Genomic DNA, 22,519 nt, shown 5'->3' with positions numbered 1-22,519 from the left:
CAGGAGTAGAGTGGCGATATAGTAACACTGCTCCGCTCTGCCCTGAAACCAGGTCAGCTAAGCCTGATGGGAAGAGTAGTCTCCATGAGAGTGGGACTTTTTGTCTGCCGCCTCTACAGTTTGTGGGCATTCAAAGGACAGGCAGATAGTGAGACACACATGGCCCATAAAAACACAAAGCCTTACAGTCCAAACTACAACAGCAGATGCAACCTATTGCTGCATACACAGCCGAGCAGTAGCTTCTTACCTTTTCTATAGGGACACATATTTATTGAGACCCGGTAAGAGTCCAAAGAACTAAATGCTTCCAGATTTGTAGTAGAAGCATCCATCCATTTTCTTCTGCTTATCCAATTTAGGGTTGCAGTTGGGCTGGAGCCTATCCCAGATGTCATAAGGAAAAAGGAGTGTTTGCCCTGTGCCAAACGGTAGACGCGCTAACACATAGAGACAGACAACCATTCACACTCACATTCAATCAAGATTTGAACACAGGACCTTCTTGCTAGGCTGATCACTGCACCACACACGCTCCTGCCCCTCCAAGAGCTTCATATACAAATTTCTTGATAATGAATAAACAACCTAGGCCAGAGATCATTATGGATTGGCGGTGGCTGCTATGGGCCTGGTAGATCCCCTGATACCTTTGAGAGAGCTTTATAACCTCAAAAAGAAGGGGAACAAATTTATAGACAAATGACCAGAAGGGGTGATTTGTCTATACCACAGCCCAGAAGGGCCAGGGTGTGCTCCAGCACGTCAAATTCAGATAAATGGCCTCTACTTATAAAAGTAAGACTAGAATATAAGATATTTGCAAATGTGCCTTTTCACTTTCTTGCCAGATGAGAACAATGACATCTCATGTCCGTTTAGCAAATATGGAGCTGGAACAAAGAGCTGGTTAGCTTTCCAAAAAGACAAAACAGTGGGTAACCACCAGCCACGCTCAGACAGTGGGAGAAGGGCAGAGTAACCAGAGAGAACCCACACAAAGTCAGGGATCAAGACTAAGACCCAGACTGGATTTAAACCCAGGACCTTCTTACTGTGCTTAGACCAGGGGTGTCGAACTCCAGGCCTCGAGGGCCGGTGTCCTGCAGGTTTTAGATCTCACCCTGGGTTAACACACCTGAATCACATGATTAGTTCATTACCAGGCCTCTGGAGAACATCAAGACATGTTGAAGAGGTAATTTAGCCATTTAAATCAGCTGTGTTGGATCAAGGACACATCTAAAACCTCCAGGACACCGGCCCTTGAGGCCTGGAGTTCGACACCTGTGGCTTAGACAGTAACAAAAGCTACCAATCTGCACTACTGAGCTCTCAGCAAGTCTTTGTAAATAGCATTCATGCAGCAATCATAGTGTAAGAATGATGCCGCTGTTTTTGGAGACTACGTGCCATGGTTAGCAGTGCAATGCTCATTATGATCTTTGGATGTGCTGAGATGTCAACAAGAGCCAGGCTATATTTAGAAGTCATTCATGAGAGATTGCAATGATCTTTACACCTGACTGTCACTCAGAAGTAAATAAACACATTTTCATAATTCATTAGTTTAACTTTAAAATCACAATCCCTTTCACAGGTTGAAAGCTCATGAAGCGACAGCAAGAACAAACGTTTGTCATCACAATGCTACTAATGCAAGCGCACACAGACACAATTAATCACAGTTTATGTGTGCATGTATGTGTGCAGGCCATGTGTGGTCCACGGATGATCCTGGGAGAAGAGAGCAGCAGGCAGGATCAGAGGCAGAGGATGGAGGGGTGGATTGGAGTGGGACAGAGAGACTGAGAGAGGGAGCGAAGGGTTGAAGGTCTAATTAATGGAAATGTAGGTTATTAGTCTCCTGATGAGGACACTGGCAGAGAATTAATTAACAATTATAATTAGCAAGATTGTTAGAGAGCAAAATGGTGTCAGCCAGCAAGATAATAGTGAGCTAGCGTGCATAAGGTGTGCGTGTGTGTTAGAGTCAGTCATTTTTGGTGAAAAAAAATAACAGCTGTGTGAACATGCCCTATCTGACAATGATATATGTCATTTCAGCATTAGTCATGCAGAACCAGCAGCTGATTGGAAATGATAGGGAGGGGGCTTTCCTTTGCTTTTTCTCTATAGAACTGCCTTTGCTGTCTTCATTTTCTGGCCCATAAGACTCCCAGTCTTCATTGGTCTTATCTTGGATGAGTCATGTTCTTGTTCTGTTGTCACAACTAAATGAGAAAGATGTCCTTGCGCAGTGAGAGAAAGACACAGGGGCACAAAAATATAAGCAGCAGACCATGCACTCTTCAGTAATAAATGCATTGGAAAACAAAACATAAATGGCTCCCAATGCGTTCTCTCCATGCGGCATGATGAGTAAGCACTTATGGCTCTAAAAGTGTCTGTATCAGTGTGCTTTTGCATGCCCATTGAAGCATGTGTGCGTGTTTGATCCCGGGCCATAAAAGTGAGCTGGTGTGCAGCCAGCCAATGATGCATTAAGGCTGTAAACCAAAAAGACATATACACGTGGAAGTGTGCAAAACACACTGATTCGGCCTGCATGATTAACAGCAAAGGGAAATGCTATAGACACAGAAAGAACTGAAGCCAAAAGGAAATATATATCTGACAATGGAAAAAAACAGAAGGCTGAAGACACCACAAAAAACCTGTCTCAGTTATGACCAACCACTAGTCCCTACTCACTCTTTTTCTCTCACAGTCTACAGATGGCCATCTCATTATTTCTGACCATGGCTTAATGAAACAGAAAATTCTCCTCCGATAGAATCTTTTTGAGGGGGGAGCAATCAGCACTTTACCAATTACATGCATCCATTATCATCTAACGAGTGCTCAGTCGTATCAAGCACCGACTTCAACCTTGCTGGCTGGCTGGCTTTCTCCAATGAAATTAAGGTAAATTGACTTGCCTAACTGTTGTTTGTGGAATCAGGGGAGAAGTGGTGTCTGAGGTAATCATATCTGCCTGTTAAATTTGTCTCTTCAGAATCAAATTGGCTCTGTTTGCCAGTATTGGCTTCTATTTGCTTTTTTAATGAAGTGTGGTCCGCTGTGTTTTTCAAAGAGAGCAACAAACCTCCACGCCAGTCAGATGAGACATTTGGCAGGCGATTAGGGTCTGTCAACATGGCCTACAAAACTCTCAGTCCTGAAACAAATAAGCCTGCTCTCCATATTTGTTTTACTCCTGACCTGACTCTCAGTGCAATGTGAAATGCTGCAAAGTGGAAAACCGCACGCCTAAACAGAGGCATTTGAGCAAATCAAACATCTAAGCGTGTAAGAGGTGTCAGGTATTAATGTCTTTAATATTACATCACTTTGTGCAGTCGTTTACAAGTTATGATTTTCATTACAACTCTGCTGAACCGGTGTAGTTCCAGGAAGTCTGTCTCTGTCATAGCTTGATTAAAGATGGACTCAAGCTGTGGGATCCCATTTTGAAATATTGAATTTCAGGCGTTCACCATCTTGGTGTTTTGAAACCAAATAAGCAAGTGTGGGGTGGATATGACCAAGGAGCTGAGAAGACTGCACACTCATAAAGTATGCCTTGCCCTAAAGCAAATCCTTCTTTTTTATTTTCCTCTAAATACGGCCATAACTTAGAAAATGAACCTCATGGTGTATTAAAAAAGACTTTAAACTAGCATCTGAAACCATAACTGTAATAGGAACGTGTTTACTGACCTATTAAATCAAGTGAGCCGTAGACTTCTATACAATTAGACTTTTTAGAAATCACAGGAGTTGCCATCTGCTAACACATGCTCTCTTCCATCTTATCACAAGCTGATGTGTGGTCAGGGAATGCTTCTAGTCATATTTCCACTTAGTGTCATTTTCCCTGTAGTTTCCTTTTTACATGTGAGGAAGAAAGAAAACCTACAGTCTATGCCCACGTTAGAAGGGGGTGGTGGATGGCACAACTGCACAGCCTTAAACCAGAAGTTTGAGTCTTGTCTGACAGCTCCTTGGTTACCACGGTTACACTGAGGCGACACCACCAGAGCACTGTTCCTGTTCTCACTGGACCAATTTCAAATGCTGAGTACGTCCTACTGACTCTCAGACTACTACAACTGCATATACAAAAAATGATGCTCAAAGGAGTATCCAGACCACCTACAAGTCCTCAGCTAGGAAGCTAAAAAGAATGCAAGGTTGGCTTTTGCACACTGGCTTCATTTCTCAGATACAAAGAATCTATCCATCGATTTAAATACAACACTAATGTCTCGGGCCCACTAGAGTAAAAATGGGACAGGACCTCCTTATGACTGAGAAAAATGTGGTTGCCTGATGATTGCACAGAATCTTTTGACATTCAGTGACTGTTTGCAAGTATTTGCAGCAGTTGCCCGGAGACTGAACGTGCAAGACCCTTAACTTCTGGGTGATTATTCTCAATTGCAAGGTGTGTGCAGAGGCTGCCTGATGGGATCCAACCTGTCTCTAAATATTTACAAAACTGACTGCAACCACTGCTTTGCAAAAAAATTGCCATCTAATTTATAATCATAGTTTATAAAATAGTTAATAATCTCATTGCCATTTAATCTGTCCTGATGCACTAAAATCACTTCTGAAGACGTGAGTGGTGGCCGACCTGGTCCACATCTTTGCAGAAGCCATTTTTAAAGGTAACTAGATTTTTTAATCTCCAACCAACCACTGTTTTTCCTTTGTATGCCTGTAGCGCAACAAACTGCTTTCCTATTTTGTTTTAGCACATTCTAGCATGCTGCTTCAGCATAATGCTTTCCACTGATGTGTAACTGTGCATTACCATATGCAGAGGGAAACCATATGTAATGGCTCTTGCTTAACTTGAATGATTGTATAAATGCATATGATTTACAAATGTTTTAGAAACTTTTAGAAACACTCAGGCAGTGAGCTTGACCCTGATGTCTGATTGTGTTAACTAATAGTTTTTTATTTACACATCCAACAGCAACAGAGGAACATGAGCATTCGCGTAAATGTAAGTTCACTTTTCTTGTAGCTGTTTTGTTGGGAATACTGAGCGGTACAGACATCTGTATGATGAACTTCTTTCATATACCTGTAGTTATGTATTATACCATTACTTTAAAATAAGGACTTTGTGAACTTTAAACTTCTTTCTACCTTGACCATTTTTTAATTTTGATATATAAAACATTCACCATTGGCAGACCTTGTCTCCACTGGGTATGTGCAAAAGAAAAAAAAACTAACAAGAACTCAAAGCCTCAGCTTTTGGGCTGCAAAACCTTCCTTACTGCTACAAGGAGGAAAAGAAGGTTGTGAACAAAATGCGCTCAAGGGGAAGGATGAAAGCAGGAGGGCAGGGGTTTCAGGGTAAGAGGGGCGATTGGATAATGAGGCATGTGGAGAACAAGGTAAAGTCTGAGGATATCTTAATCTTCATCCCAGTTTTCTAGGATGAATTCCCTTTGGGCAGGGGCACTGCGCGCGCACACACACACACACACACACACACACACACACACACACACACACACACACAAGCAGTGGCAAATAAGGATGTAATACGAATAATTATTGTGTCCTAGATGCGGTGTTAATGTTGTTGCACACATACTAGCTGCACAAGACAGCAAACTTGCATTGCTGTTGATGTGAATGCTCCCTCTTAAGGACTGTCAGCACTGAAACACTGACTTTAGAGACGAATCAAGAAAATACAATTTAAATAGGGTGAACAGCGCCGGCGCTCAGATTAGAGCTGAAATGATTATTCTATTAATTGTTCAGTTCATTCATAGAAAATTACTTTTTTTAAACAAGATGATTCATTCAGTGTTTTTTTTAAAGCCTCATATTCTCTTAAGGCTACTCAAATGTACTACCCTGCTCTCCTCTGTTTTATCTTTATGTAAATATAATATCTATAACTTCGGGATAGTAGGCTGAACTAAAAAGAGGCTTTTAACACATCACCTCCAGCAATCTGCCATTGTGATGGCCGTTTTTTTGGACTATTCTTAGAACAAGCACTTCATTGAGAAAAAAAAACAAACAAAAAACATCATCTTGGGTAATCTGTGTCAGCATGAGCACAATGCAGAACAACAGAAAATACACGTTGCTGTGGTTTACTCTAATGGTTTGAGACGGACTATCCGCAGAGATGCGAATAAATGAGAAAATTTGCATAAAAAATTGCATGTGCATTATTGTGTAAACACCCTCTGTGCTCATTACCATTAAAACTAATCAAATAGCCACAGATTGCAACAAACACTGCTTGGGATGGCCAAAATAAAGGAAGTGCAAACATACAAACACACATTTGTGCACATGTTGTCTCTCTCTTACTCTCTGTCACACACATAAACAAACATTGGTTTTAGCTGTGGGTCAGTTAGCCCATTTGTCCCCGGATGTAGCTCGGTGTGGCTCGTGTGGAAGAAGCGAGAAATTGGCTGTGTAGCTGGGGAAAAAAAGAGCAAGATGAAAGGATGCTTGGATGTTTTTTCAACTTCAGAGATCAAGCTGATGAGTTGTAGAACCCTGTGGCGGAGCATACATGATAAAAAAGAAACAGAGCACTTTCCACATATGCTGTACTGCGTGTCTGAGTGAAGTGTGTGAGATACGCATGGATATAGATATAAAGACAGAAAGAAGATAAGAAATTATATAATAATGTATACATATCAATATGTATAATTATACAAAAATGCATATGGCATGTGCAACAGACAATAAAAGATTAGAAGAAACAATGTAGGAATTCAATCAAATAGTGCAGGAACACACTGGTTAGAAATATTTTAAGGAAGGGATAAACTAGAGAAAGCAGAATATAAATGAAATGACGGAGTCAGTCGGAGGAAACAGAATCAAAAGAAGATCAAAACACAAGATGAAGGAAACCTGTTACTGGCAGAATAGTGAGAAAGATGGAGATTGGAGAGGTGTAGGAGCATGGAGCCACTGCACTGCTTAGCAAGACACAACGCTAGACAGAGGCAGAATGATAGCGACAAAGACAGAAAGAGAGCGAGCGAGTGTTAAGCCCTGCGCTGCAGACATGCGTTACAAATCCCCAGGGAGCCGGTGGCAGATCAGTACAGGATCAATCTGCTGCACCTCAGCAGGGACGCAGAACACTCCTTCAATTCCCGCACACCCTTCATCAATGTGTGTGTCATCATACTGTATGTGTTTGAATACCTGAGGTTGGGTGCGCTAGGGTGGTGGTGTGTGGAGGAGAAGATGGGAAAATTGGGGGTTGGGTTGGGTTTAGTTATTCTTCAGCAGATTAACCCAAACTACAGTACTGCGCAAAATTCTTGAGCCACTTCTCATTTCTTTATATTTTGCGAGGAAAACGTGAAATAGGTCCGATTATCTATTGAAACATAAGCAGTATATAAGGCAAAAACAGAGTTTATAAGTCAAGTCAAAGAAACTTTATTTATATAGCATGTTTTAAACAACCTTCGTTGACCAAAGTGCAAAATATACAAAACGTACACCATAGAAAACAGTTACTAAATTAAAAATAAAAATAAACTAAAAAACCGAATAAAACAAGTAAATAAGACTGATTGGATAATCAAAGCCAGGGTATTATGCTCAACTAGACCTGAAAGCAACAAATACGTTTTTAAAAGAGTTTTAAAATGACTGAGAGACTGGGAGCAGCTAGTTTAACCTTGGTACTCTGGTACTCTGGTAGGATTTCAAAAGTTCTGTTAAGTAAGGTGGCTCCAAACCATTAAGACTCTTAAAAACAAGTAATAAAACTGGAATGGACTGGAAGCCAGTGTAAGGAGCCCAGTATACGTGTGATGTGATCACACCATGTCTTTCCAGTCGAAAGGCCAGCTGTTGTATTTTGAACAGCTTGCAGGCGACAAAGTAAGGACATATCAGAGCCAACATATAAAGTGTTACAATAGTTTAGACAAAAAGTAAATTATAGTGTGATCTCTCAAAGTCATGTGGCAGGAGGCAGACCTTCACCTTACTGAGAAGCCTTAGTTGAAAGAAACTTGTCTTAACATCAAATTTTAAAGCACTGTCAACTCACACCAAGTTTCTTTGCAAAAAAGCTAAAAGACCGATGGCGCTGTCATATCCATCTAAGAGGTCGGGTTACCCAAATACAATTTCTGTTTTTCTTTTGTTCAGATTAAAGAAGTTTATCTCCAACCAGGATTGTACATCTCTGCGACTGTTTACTAGTGTCTGAATAGAAACATGGCTGTTGGTTTTATAGGCAAATATATCTTTAGGTCATCTGCAAAGCAATGAAAGGAGACATTATGCTTTTTAAAAATGGAGCCCAACAAGCTTGAAAGCAAGTACTTCAAATTATTACCTTTATTCTTCATCACAGCCTGAACTGTCTTAGGCATCTTTCTTGTAATTTCTTTAAGCAGTCTTCAGGAATAGTTCTCCAGGATTCTTAAACAAAATTAAAAACTGTTCTTCGAAACTTGGCTGCCTTTTGTTTGGTTCTCTGTCAAATTGATTTCGCACTGCTTCAATAATTTTAAGGGTGTGTGTGTGTGTGGGGGGGGGGGGGGGGGGGGTGCTCTAGGGAGACCAATCCATGACTGATAGTTCCACTGTGTGTTTTTCTATCCAGCTATGCTCGTAAAGCATTGGCCGTGTCTTTAGGATCACTGTCCTACTGAAAAATGAAGACGCTGCCAATCAGAAGCTTTATAAATGGTATTGCATGGTGGATCAAAATCTGATGGTACTTTTCTGCGTTCATCATCCCATCAATTTTGACAAGATCTCCAACACCACTGTTTTACAGATGTCTGTAGATACTCACAGTTGTACCTCCTATATACAGACGATAAGGAAACCAGAAATTTCTCATTTGGATTCATCGCTCCATAAGACTTGTTGTCACACATTTTCAGTCCACTTCTTTATTATTTTCCTTTCTTGCAGACATGACGTTCAGACACTGTTCATCTACTGTAGATAGTCTTAGGCCTGCCACATCTTTTGTACTCTACTTTTCAGTTTCCTTTTACATTTTCCTCAGTTTTTTCAGTTTTTTCTCTCTGGAAATCACCTTGCTGATACAAAATTACTATTTTTCTGCCTGTTTAACTCTGCTATCTTTTCAGTGTTCATTGATTTAACGAAAGAAATGGGAACAAATTAGGTGTTGTCTCTTATGTGTAGACACAACACATCCTTGAGTTAGGTGCCTTTTACAGGCTTGAATAATTCATACGCAGTGTTGGGAACTTTTAAAATGTATTCCACTACAGATTACAGAAGACATGCCCTCAAATGTATTTTGTAATGTATTCCTTTACGTTACTCAATGACAGTAACGTATTCTGAATATTTTGGTTTACTTTTTTACAACTACATGAATGTACTATTGCTGTGTGATTACTGAAGAATACTTGCCATCCGATTGTTAAGTGATGACGTGACGAATCCTACTTCCGGGCCTAAAGTAGTCTGCGTTTAATATGGCTTTTGTGTTGTTAACATGTTTAATGTTATGTATTTTCTTTTATTTAATCTCAAAAAGCTCCTAAAACAGTCAGTGATCACTGTTGACCTCCCTCGGCTTTTATTACCGCTAATCATTTATTTAAGCTCAGTTTTTAAAACCTTAGGATGTAACTACAGCCCAGCCCATGCAGCAGTATATGAATGACTAACCTCGTATTATGGATGGATTATCTCAGTTGTTCTCCTGGCTGAAGTTTGGTCCTTTTACAGCATCCTGCCATGCGATTACATTTGTTCCTGACCACCGAGAATACTCACGTTAACTTTTATCGAGTGGAAAAAAAGTTAGCTTGTTTATATTATGCTAACATAGCTGTGTCGCTAGCGGTCACGTAGCACATCATTAAATACTAGCTAGCCCAACTTCAGTAACCCTACAAACATCACTGCTGTTTAGTTTTCTGTCTTCATTTATGTTGGAAATGATAACAGAGCTGTACGTTTTAATTTGTTTCCAAAACCCAGCAGTCAGGACATGCTATATTGTATTTAGATAGAAAATTAGCGAGCTAACTCCCTGCTAACTTCTAACTCCGTTAAATGTCATAAATTCCGTTTTCATGGATGCCTGGATGTTAAATTCAATTGTTACACCTGGTAGAGCAGAACGCTGATCATTTTATTAAAGATGAAAGACTTTAGACAGTTTTTCAACTCTCAGTAATGCCATAGTGATCGTTTGATATATGGACCTGCAGCGGAGTTTAGGTCCAGACACGGCTAGTGACGTCAGACTGAACAACCGGATACCAATACCAACTAGATTTTTAATTCTTAATATAAAATGAGTAACAGTAGGGTGGACATTAGGTAAGGCTGCAATTTTTGCAGTGATCTCGTATAGAAAACAGGTCCCTGGCTCCGAACTGTAGTAAAGGGACCTCTGACTAATACGTTGGGTTGGTGTTGGGCTCGTAGCCGAAAACTAGCTTTGCTCTGCTGTCTGGGTCAACTTTGCTAGTGAGAGACAGAGAGAGGCGTTGAAAGGCTGCTCCAACGAAATTTACTGTTTCGGAGAAAAACACGAACAAAGTGTATACAGTCGAGTTTTAATAGCTCACTTACAACTGGGCTACACTGCCCATGAAGCTACATTCTTTAGGGCTATGCCTGTAAGACTCTGCCTATTGCCTTCATATTAAATCATTTTTTGAATAATAATTTTTACAAATATTTCGTCACATCATTATGCGGGCCGCAAGTAGAGGTGACATGGGCCGCGAGATTGAGACACAGACATTAGAGCCTCTTAGTGCGTGTTTTACTTGGGTTTCCAACGGCGTGAAATTACCAAAAATAGAGAGGGCACAGCCTAACATATGAAACAGGAATAAACCGCCGTGTAATCCATTTATTTCAACAAAGTAACTGTATTCTGAATACCACCTTTTTAAACGGTAACTGTAACAGAATACAGTTACTCATATTCTGTATTTTAAATACGTAACGCCGGTGCATGTATTCTGTTACTCCCCAACACTGTTCATAGGTCAGTGTCGTGGTTTAACCAAAAAACATTCCAATGAAAATGGTCAGACAGAAAGACTGGACTGAAATCAAGAAGAAAAAAAAAGCAGCCAATGTCAAAAGAAAAACTTTGACAGAACTCCAGAAAGACTTGAACCCTTGCACTTTTAAAAATTACAAGAAAATCTGGCTCCTTGGAAGGCAAATATAAAGAGATTAGGAGTGGCTCAAGACTTTTGCACACTACTGTTTTTACTATAAAACTTCCAGAGAAAAGCAGAGTTGAGCAGCATGCACTTAATATAATGTATACTTAATCAAATAAAATTTGTATTCCCGTATTTGACATTCACAAAAGCGCTCAGTGGGAAACTACATCACTGCTGGCATCCAACTGCACACGACTCTAAGATAAATGATGAGACACAATGCAATTGATAGAAGTATCACATGGGAGATCATGGAACAGTTTATCCCCATCTACTCTCCCATCACACTCCCATCATTAGAGAGAAAAGCATAACACTGACCTCAGATCAGTGCTTGGGGACACAATGATCCAACTGCCTGTAACTCAATCTTATTAGAGCGTTAAGTCATTACTGCATGTACACACAGAGGCCTCACAATGCAATTAGCCATTAGCCCATCACACTAACAAAGCACGGCTAATTAGGAGATCACAGGCGCACGGGGAGCTGAACAAAACATATTTAAGACCCCCTCAACGCTCTTATCGAATATCATGTGTCAGGTAATATTTAGATGTTTTTTTCTCGCTTGGCTGTGCCATATCTTTTAATATATTTTCAGCAGTGGCAACTAGATAAGAGATTTTTAAGAAATGGTGAGGATGACAATTTCAAAGTCAGTTTCATATAACTTTGTGTTTTCTATATTCACTATTCGTGATAATGACTTCAGTCCATGCAGTTTAAACAGTGGTCTTCCAATACAAACATGCTACAAGAGTCTACAGCTGACATCCTAGAAATTTACATTAGGGAAAAGGTCTGTTGTGTGTGAAATTCTATTCTGATCATCGAAAACACATTTGTTTGTGTGTTTTAGCAGGTCCTGAGCTGGTCAGGCGGCTCTGATTTGTACTCTGTAGCCTGAAGTTGTGGGTTAAGGCAGTGTGTTAGGTGTGTTCCTCTTTTTGAGGGCAAAAGAAGTGGATTATGTTAGGTCAACTCTGGCCAGATCAAAGCAGAAGTCTGACAAGAGCTGAGAAAACTCTGAGGAAAAATATGCTACAGAGCATGCACACACACACACACACACACACACACACACACACACACACACACACACACACACACACATATACAAACACACGCACGCACACTCTGGCAGGACAGCCTGATAGAATGCCAAAGAAACTACTCTTTGAGCTCTCCATAAATTTACTTTGAAGGAGTTCTGACTGAGTAATAGCTTGTATGGAAAATACTGTCACAAGCTAAAACACACTCACACAGACATGCCACGCTCCACAAACACAATCTCAGCGGCCCTTATTTATGAGCGCATTCGAGACAACAGAATTGGAAGGAAACACAGCACCACTGGCATTAATTAAAGAGAATCATATTTTATGAAGCAATTCTCAGGAAGTAAGTGCAGCACTGACCCTCCAGCCCCACCCCAGACAGACAATGTCAAATAAACTAACACATTTAAATTAGGGCATAGACCAGACCAGTCTGGGCTAGGAGCGACATCACCCAACTAGCAACCCGCCTTAGCAACCCATAAGTAGGCCTGTAGTGTTGGCAAGGTTACTAGAGCAAAACTGGGCCTTGTACAATGTCGAAAACACACACATGCACACACACACACACGCACTGGCTGCTGTGGGTATATGTGCCCTGTCACTGTGGTAGGATAAGCTTTTCACAGAGCGACATGCAGACCCTAGACCTGACGAGTGTTAACGTGTGACACTCCGGTATTTCCGTGATATAATTCATGGCCGATTCAGCCAATGAGGACCCTGTTTGAATTCTGGAGCGCCACACGTATTAGTTCCCAGGTCACGGGCCAATAGACAGAGGGAATAAGCTTGAGGCTGCACCAAGATCTCTTACAAACTCAGGCACTACAGCACACTGTACTAGGCTGGACTGGACTGTTGAATGCATGCATTTTGAACAAACGGAAAATCTGATGAATCAAAGCAGATTAAGCCAGCGGGGTAAATCAAAGGAAGAGCAAGTAAAACAAATTGAACTTGGCTATTCAACACAAGAATTGAAGGATTAGAGAGCAAAGCAGAGTGCAGGGCTATACAGAAAACTCAAGAGACCGACAGCTTAAAACAAGCAGAACAGTCATTGTGAATGTACTTAACCTCCACAGGGTAGCTAAATTTGCAAAAAAGACACTTTTAAGAAATAAGTTACAGGGTGTGTTAGTGTGTGTTGAGCGTTTTCAAAGCCAGACATCTACCTGTGTGACATCATCAGACTACTTGAGGCAATGATTCATTTGCAGTGAGGGTTAGGAGAAGATGAAGATTGTTGCTTGAGTGAAGCGGGAACAGGAAAATTTAGAAATAATGCTTTTGATCATTTATGCACATGATACACGTGCATATATGTCACCATAACACAAAAACCTTTTAAATCAGGAATATGAAATTGCAGACAAAGGCTACATTCAGACTGCAGGCAAAGGTGTTCTGATCTTTGTTGTTTTTCTGCTCAGATTTAGATCTGATTTGTGTGTGGATTTGTGTATGTGTGTGTGTGTGTGCTCGCGTGTGCGTGTGTGCGTGTGTGTCTGCACAACTTGCATGCAGTCCTATCTTTTCAATTCTAATTTTGACCACTCCGCGTTTTGCTAAATTGGATACAAATCTGATTTTTACTTTTACTCAGTCTGAACAGTGAATTTGAAATGACACACTTTTCTACTTCACTGTGTTGGGATGGAGGTACACTGCTATATAGTTTATCAAAAAAAAATATCCTTAATTTTTTTTTGACCAAATCTGTTTCACTGAGGCTATTCACCTCATAATCCCACCATTGCTGGCTTCAACTGCACTTGCAAGAAAAGAAACACGGCAGGGCTCCATTTTTACCTATTTATTGCATCACAAAGAATGTGACATTTAAGCACCACTGCTGAAGAGTTCTGATGAAAAGCAGTGGTTGGAAATGTGGCATTCTTTGTGGTGCAATAAATAGGTAAAACTGGAGCCCTGCAGTGTGCAAGCTGTTGATTTTTTTCCTTTGCTGTATGCCTGTTTTCAACCTAGCACCTGCCCCTTCTTGGCATGGTGCATTTTTCTAGCTTCCACACACTTCTTTTTACAGAAGTGGCGCTGCATCAAAAATGTCAGAACTGAGAAGTCTCTTTCTTCTCATCCTAGCCCTTGTTAACATCTGCTCACAAATTTGCTAGCTTCCACTGCTCATCAGCCTATTAACGATGCTCTAATCGCTGTGTTCAGTGGTCTCTATATTTACAGCAACATTCTGCTTGTAATGCCCTTGGATTTGTTCTTTCTACCATGCAGGTTATTCATACAGGGGTCAAAAACTAATTTAAACAAGCAAAAAAAGAAGAAAAAAAAGAAGAAGAAATGGCAGATGTGAACAAGAAATTCAAACTGAGCACCGAGGCTTGCAGTGTGAACATGGCAAAGGAGCCACATCTGGATCCCGACTGGTTTCAGGCTATAAGTGATATGAAGGTGAAGGGAGAACATGCTGAGCAGCACACACAGATGATTTAAAGATTAGGTGATCAACTCAGTATTGACACTCATAGCCATTTCGAGCCAAACCAGTCCAGTCTAGATCAGCATTAACAGCAGACATGTCACCACCATGCTGCCCCTTTTTAAATATTCCAAGTCCTATATCTTAAGGTCTTAAGCTATGCAGAGGGAAGCACAGCGGAACTATGACCATTACTTTGGGGAAAGTGAAGGACATTATGCTATATTACCCAGCAGGCACCAGGTGGTGGCGGTGCAGAGGACACCATGGCAACGCCATGAAAATGCCATGGCAACACCATAGCAACTGTGGCCCCATTTGCTCCCTGGTGGTGTGGTACAGCCCAGACTCACTACAGTGGTGTGGTCGTCAGATACACACTTCAGTCACATCAGTAATAGCAACATTGTTCATTAATTATTTTTTATCAATCAATTAATTGATCATCATCATCAACAATCAGTCAAAAGGAGCAAGAACACAGTATCTACTGGTCTCTGTTTTTTGCTAAGTGAGAGACAGAGTAATGAGCTGATTTAACAAAAAAACAAAACAAGAAAGTGATCAAAGGAAACAAAAACAAAGGTCAATGGATGGGTTAATTAACAAAGAGATGTGATCACCATGAGATGCGGCTTTAAAAGAGGAGAGGTGGAGAGTGTTCATAGCTTGTTAATAAAAAAACAGGAGAAGGAACTGCAGAGGAGAGCAGTAAAAAGCAAAAGAGACAGCAGACTGTGTGGGAGAAACATACTGATGTGTAAAAGCAGCGAATGCCAAAAAAGTCATGTTAGGTAGTACTGTAGAGGAGTGACAGACTGATAGCTATAGTAGATACAGATGAATAGAGAGTTTCGACTTTTACTTGTCTTTTTTGTCACAGGCACTAATGTCTTCACAGTCATATAGGAGGAATCAAAATTCAAAAATGATTTCAGTGTCTAGGATCGCTACAAAGCTAAAACATTTAAAACTATTTCATCTAACACTTCCTCCAAATATACCAAACTTAACTAATATATATATATACCTGTATGTATATATATGTATATATTTATTTGTACATATATATTTCTTTATAGATAAATGATAGAATTCAAATGATAATTGAATACAATAAAATATCTCAGTTAAATCACAGTATAACATGGTACATTCTCAAAAACATAGTATATTTTTAATATATTCTTTTTTTTCTCAGCATAAAATAAAATAAGTAAAACAAAATAAGCCAGAGGGTTTTTAAGAGTCACTTCTGTTCATGCAGTCACAGACTTAAGTATTAGCGCCTCAATAGAAATCAATAATGCTCAATGACATACCAGGTTTAAACCCTGTTGATTGGTTGGAAAGAACCTTGTTCTAGTGTGCAGGAAGCAGTCGCACTGTTGACGTGTTTTCCACTGTTGGGGTGCAGAGTAGAGCGAGCTTGCTATCTCACTGAAAGGTGGCTGTCCTGGGTCCTAAGCATTAGCTAAAACTGAACTACACAACCCTCCCACCACAAATCTTTGAGGTTTCATTCAGCTAAACATGCAATGATTCCGGGGCTTTCCAAAGAATGGGAAACGGCAAAAGCATTTCTCTAAAAACAGCGACAGATTGTTTTTAAAAATTGCCCCACGCAGACTTAGAAAAAAAGCAATCCATGTGCAGATAAAAGGTACAGTCTGGCCTCACTGCAAGGCAAAGGAGTTAAAAAGGGGGATACAAGAAGGTCGACTAACCCTTCGATCTGTGACGACATGCACAAACACAACGCACAGCCCATGACATAGCAGGTCAACCCCCTCCCTCCTTCTAACCCTTATCAACAGCATCCAAAAAAAGAAAAACAAAACGAAAAGCTACAAAGTCTAAAAGTAGGTGTTCTTTTGCTACATCATGTCAAAGCTACATTCAACTACGACAGAAGAAGAGCTGGGCTGTGGCTGGTCTTAGCGTGAGAGATGAGGTGGATTATGAAAATACAGAGTCTATGCACTGCATTATTGGCACAGTTTACACAGTAGATGGCTTTTTGCACAGCTCACAGAAGGTGCAATGCTACACAACACTACCCTCTCTGAAACACATTTTTTAAATAGTCATACTGGTCAGCTACAGCCTGGTGCTTTGGACGTACAGACCTGATCACAATCGTATCTGACCAGGTTAGATGAAATTTGTCCTACCGATAAGAAAATAATTGAACGAATGGAACACCTCTGATTTTTTTACATTTTAAAATAGAGTTAAAACTTGAATGTGTCCGATGCAAAAAGATGTGCTATTGCATCCATGTCACATTGGAGGTGGGAATATTGCTCAGAGTCAAACAGTCATCTGATAATCTTGATAACGCGAGTTATCACTGACTGCATTCAGTGAAGTGTCAGCTAGTGTAGGTGCACCTCAAAACGTTCACAGTATATATATCGTTCAGTCTTATTTGCCAAAAGGAAACAGCCACAGCGGGCAGTTTCCTCAGCACAAGTGTCGTGGTACTTAAACACTGGTTACAGTGGATTTTATTCTCCGTTATAGCAACATGACTTCAACATTAAGTGAATAGTTACACCAACAAAATATGGTACCTGGAGATTGTGCATGCACAAGTGTGGCACACGTGTTTGAAAAAAATATATAATGAGGAATTGTGCTTCTTATAATCCATCACCTACAAACTCTGCCAAGGTACAATAGAGTAGCAACATAAAATCACATCCTAAGAGAGCTTTTTCCAATGCACTGCACTTTTTTTTTAACTCTCCTCGGCTCCTCAGAATAAATCCTGACTGGCCACTTTCATAAAAGTAATAAAGTTTATAGCTAAACAACCCTTCCTCCGTATCATGTACTTACAACTCCTGCTTCCAACTCCTGCCTCCTGCACAATTGTCTCATAAGCTTATTTGAATATTATGCAGCCATCTAGTGCCAATTACAGATATTGCACCAATCATCCTCTTGATCCACTTCCATGAGGGTGAATTATGCGCAGTTTGCATGTGGAAATAAAAAATGGGATTTCATCTGTGAAGACGGATAACTTGCAAACCAATTTTACTTAAAAGCTCTTCACTTAAATTTGGCACAGCTGTTGAATCATTCCCACTTCCAACACTAGCCACATCCAGCCTCCTCTTTATTAAAACACTAACACAATCAGATATTGATAGAATAAAAAAGAGGGCATGGGGAGAAAAGTCTGAATAAGAAAAGAAAAGACAGACATGAAAGAAAATCTGCTACATGTCTTTTTTGTTCTTATTGTTATTTCTCTTTTTGATCTCCAGTTTGTTATTCAAATATGCTGATACTCAACTGTGTTCAAGCATTACAAGCTCCAACAGGGAAGAGGAGAAGTTGTTCCTTTTCTCTCTGATTGGTTAAAAGGGTTTCTAGTAAAACATGACATCACGTAGATGGTCCTGGGGTAGAGCTAGATGGGTCTGATGGTGTCATGAGGTCAAAGGGCAAATAAGTAGCACTGTCCTCACTGCCCAGTGAAAGGTGATCAGGCAGACAGTGCATGAGAGAGGTGACTGCATTGCTTTTCATATCATCTGATTTACAAAAGGGAAGAGGAAGGAGTGGTCTCTCCAACACATGACAAGCAGTCCTCCAGTCCAGTTCAAAAGCCAAAAGCCAGACAGGAGAGGAAGCCAGACACAACAACTATTCTGGCATCTTTTTGGAGAAGGTGGGTCTTTCCTCATCCCACCGAGGTGTGTTCTCAAAGCCAGAGGGAGGGAGACGTTTTGAGCATTTTATCTGTGTATGTGTGTGTGTTCGTGCGTGTGTGTGTGTGTACAAACATGACATCATTACTCACAGGTTGGAGACTACTGTTATCCACAGTTGTGACTCGGGGAGGGGAGGAGAACCGAAGATGACATCACAAAGCTCATTTCTGAGCAGAGAAGAAGTTCTGGGGCTGCTGTCCCCGGAGATGCAGCCTCGCCTTCACTCTCATCATCATCGTGGGAACCATCCAGGCGCACATAGCTCACCCTGGTATGGCGTCTCACTGTCGCCCTCACTAGAACGTGTACAATGGAGCGGGTGGCAGCAGTGTTGCTCTCACACTGGCTCGTGTTAACAATAGAGCTACTGTCCGTATCAGCTCCAGCAGTGGTAGTTGCTAATTGATTGCCTGTGGTCACCTGGGCAGCCATATCTCCGACGTCATCCCTGGCTCCAGCTGCCATGGCACCACGGTTCTCAACAGCAGTGGTGCTCGCTCTCACGTCTCCCTCTCTCCTCTCCCCCTGTCATACCTCGCTCTCCAGGCTAGAGAAGTGGGCCGACCCTCGACGTGAGCACAGGCTCTTGGCTTTGAGTGGCAGGTGGGGAGAGTAGAACCTCCGTGGCTGTGGCACAGAGCGCAGTCTCTGATATTGGAGTTTGGCACTGGCTGAAGCCGGAGCCTGGGCCTGGCCTTCCATCCCTACCCCTGCTGGTGGCGAGACAGAGGATGAGGAGGGTGGAGGTGGGATGGGCATCGGGAGGGACGTGGGAGACATGGACGGCTGCTGTGGTGGTGACGGTGAGGGCTGAGGCGGATGGTCTGTGGGCTGTGTGCTAAGGCTGAGGTTAGATTGGCTGCCTGATTTGGCCTGGCTGGAATCGGGTTTGGGGGGCAGCGGCTTAGGACGAGAGACACCGCTGAAGCTGTGGCAGTGGGGGAGAAGCTCTTCCTGGCTATGGGAAAGTGCTGTGGATCCTCTCTTGGAATGGGAGGTGTGTGAGCGGCTGTGGGGATGTGGATAAGGATGGGGTTGGGGGTAAAGGCTACAGGAACACATGGTCGCCCGTGGCGCTTCTTCCTCCCTTTCCCTAGATCGTCCCTTGTTCTTCCCTCCTCCACTCTTCCACTTTTTCTCACCCTTCACAGGAATTTTGTCCATAGACCAGTATCGTCGAGGTGGAGGGAAGGCTGCTGGAGGTGGTGGCCACTGCGAACCCAAACCCCCACTCCCTCCCCCAGAACCCCAACCAACACCTGGTCCCGATCCCCAGAAATCAGCTCCAATCCAGCCTTCTGCTCTAGTTCCTAGTAATGAATCATCTCGACTGTTGACACTGCCCCCTTTCTCTCTGGAGGGGTAGGTACCAAAGAACCAGCCTCCTCCTCCTATGCCCCCTATCCCAGTGACACTTCCCCCTGAACCTCCCTCCCAGTATCTTTCAAAACGGCCAAACTCCCCCGACGAGCCCTCATCTGAGTAACTGTCCTCTGCCCTGGCCCTGTCCCTCTCTGACTCAGAGACGGCCCCCCTACCTGCCCTCCTTCCCCTGCCCTCCACCCGTTCCCTCACTCTATCCCTCTCCTCCTCTTCCTCCTCCTCCTCATCATCATCATCGTCGTCTTCAGAGTCCCACTCATGGAAGGATAGCCCTTCTCTTGTGTGTGCTTTCTCTTTTTCATAACGCATTAACAAAGGACGCCGTTCTCCAAGCCTGCCGCTATCATCTCTATCCATCCCCCCACTTCTTCGCCGCTTAGAGGACGGAAGAAGCGGATGGAGGGATATTGGAGGAGCATTAGAGTCACCTCCTCTTCCATTTACCCAAAATTTGACGGACGCAGGGAGCTTGTTCAGGTTAGGATAGCGCTTACTGGGTGTACGATGCCTTGAATGAGAGTGTGAGGATTTAGGGCGCCTATCCCTGCTTCTTCCACTGTCCTCCTCTTCCCTGCCATTGCCCTCATGTCCTCCTTCTCTTCTACATCTCTCCCTATCTCCTTCCCATGAATCGCGCCCCTTTTCCCCAAATGTGCTCCGATACTGCGCAGAAAATGAAGAGTAGTCTTGTATTCCTCCTTCCCTCTCTCCCTCTGCCTCTCCTTCCCTGTCTGCCTCTATATCACCCTCCTCTGTCTCAGACCGCTTTCCCCCTGTTGATTTCTTCCTTTTCTTTGTTTTAAGGGCCTTCTTCTTCCTCTTTTTTACTTTTCTACGCTTCCTTTCTCTCTCTCGCTCTCTTTCCCTTTCTTCTCGCTTTTTCCTCTTTTTGTTCTTTTTCTTTTTCTTCTTCTCCTTTTCCTTCTCTTTTCTTCTCTTCTTTTCCCTTTTTTGCCGCTCAGCATCTCCACCTGCTCCACTCCTCTCTCTCTCACTCCAGCTTGCCCACCACTCTTGGAGCTGAGACAGTTGGCTCCCACCTCTTTCTCTCCCTCGTTCCCTTTCTCTGTCACCCCAGGACGTGCGTGGTTTCCTGGGGGGTATGGGTGGTGGCAGGCGGCCGTGACTGAGAGAACGAGGCCGGATGATTGAGCGCTCCCTCTCTCTTCCCCTCCCAAGGAGGAGGCTTGACTCTTCTGTCAGCTCCTCATCGTCATCATCATCCTCTCCATCTATTCCTCCAGTTCTGTCCCGTGTGCTCCTGGAGGAGCTGTAAGAGTAAGTAGGAGAGGTGGAGCGAGAAGATGAGGCAGATGACGACGTGGATGTGGATGATGTGGTTGACGAAGAGGACGAGGATGTATAGTGCAAGGATGCAGAGGGAGAAGGAGGGGTATAGGAGGGGCTGAGGGGTACCGGTACAGGAAGTGAGAGTGGGGGAGAGAGGGGGCGTGCCCTCCTCCCTACTCCCTCCCTCACACCATCTCGTGCTCCTCCCCTCCGCCCTAGGGGCAGAATGTTCTCATATAGTGGCCCCCCGGACTCTTTGGGCTTCTTGGGCCTTCGTTTCCTCAAGAAGGATGAGGGGAGAGGGGGGGAGGGGTGTGGCAGCGGGGGTGTAGGAGGTAGAGGTGCCTGACTCTTAGGAGGCAGTCTGGGAGTGCCCAGAGGTTTAACAGCCCCTTTCCCCTGACCCCCGCTGCCACCTCCTACCACCTTCTTCCCCACCCCATGGTCGATGCCCTTCTCTGAGTAGAAGGCCACACTGGCTGGAGGGGGCTGAGGGTGGCCCCTGGGCATAGTCTTGGGGGTCTGGGACCCTGCCTGCTGCTCCATGCAGGGCCCCAGTCCCTCAGGGTCAATGGGACCATAGTAACGCTTATAACCATCAAGTCCCCCAGCCCCTCCAGCAGTGGAAGCCCAGTTTGGTGGGACTTTCTGAGCAAAGGGTCCCATGTCACTGATACCCCCCCTTACAGCCATTGGGTTGGTGGCTGTAGCAGATTTGGGCAGCCTCCAACGATCCACCACAGCCAGTCTGCGGTCTGGTCGTGGCAGGAAGGTGGAGCAAGGTAGGGGCGCACCAGCTATCGGTGTGTTAGCTGGACCCAGTGCTGTCCCAGAATGCACCACGGTGGGAGGAGAGCCCGGTAGAGGTGTTTTGTACACGGGCTGCGGTTGCTGCGGTTGCGGTTGTTGCTGCTGTTGCGCCATTGCAATTGCTGGGTTGGTCAAAGACGTTGAGACAACATGTGACTGTGACGGAACTGTAACCATTGCTGTGTGGTGATGCGTTGGCAGACTTTTAGCTCCACCTGTTGCTGTTTCATCCTCAAAGCTACAGCAGCTGTACATGCCCTAAGACAAAGAGAGAACAAATACAAAACTAGTCACTTAAAAGGCTAAAGAATCAAATGTATTCTCCCAAATAAATATCAGGACATAATTAATTAAATCTTGCTTTGAAGAGGGAATAAATGTAAGTATATTAGGGATGTAACAGTTTTTTAAATTCACGGTTTGTTTCATACCTCCTCACCTGAAGCATCTTTAAACATTTAAGCTGTCACTAGATTAGCAATGCTTTAATCAGGTATTAAACGCCACAGCTCCACATGGCTAATTAGCATTCCATTCAACACCCAGATAAGCTATTTCTCAATT

The 22,519-nt window shown here is 42.9% G+C and overlaps 1 protein-coding gene across 2 annotated transcripts in view; it reads right to left on the bottom strand.

The window, feature by feature from the left end:
- Positions 1 to 17,886: 17,886 nt before the first annotated feature.
- Positions 17,887 to 22,519, bottom strand: part of grin2db (glutamate receptor, ionotropic, N-methyl D-aspartate 2D, b) — a 60,761-nt gene continuing 56,128 nt past the window's right edge. For both annotated transcript variants that reach the window (XM_082552412.1, XM_082552413.1), the window contains exon 16: positions 17,887 to 22,213. In XM_082552412.1, the coding sequence (XP_082408538.1) occupies positions 19,001 to 22,213 (3,213 nt within the window). In that variant the 3' untranslated portion in view covers positions 17,887 to 19,000. The remainder of the gene's footprint in view (positions 22,214 to 22,519) is intronic.

This window comes from Aulonocara stuartgranti (genome assembly GCF_965226115.1).
Source record: "Aulonocara stuartgranti genome assembly, chromosome: 11".
Taxonomy (NCBI): domain Eukaryota; kingdom Metazoa; phylum Chordata; class Actinopteri; order Cichliformes; family Cichlidae; genus Aulonocara; species Aulonocara stuartgranti.
This window is presented reverse-complemented; position numbering and strand designations above follow the sequence as displayed.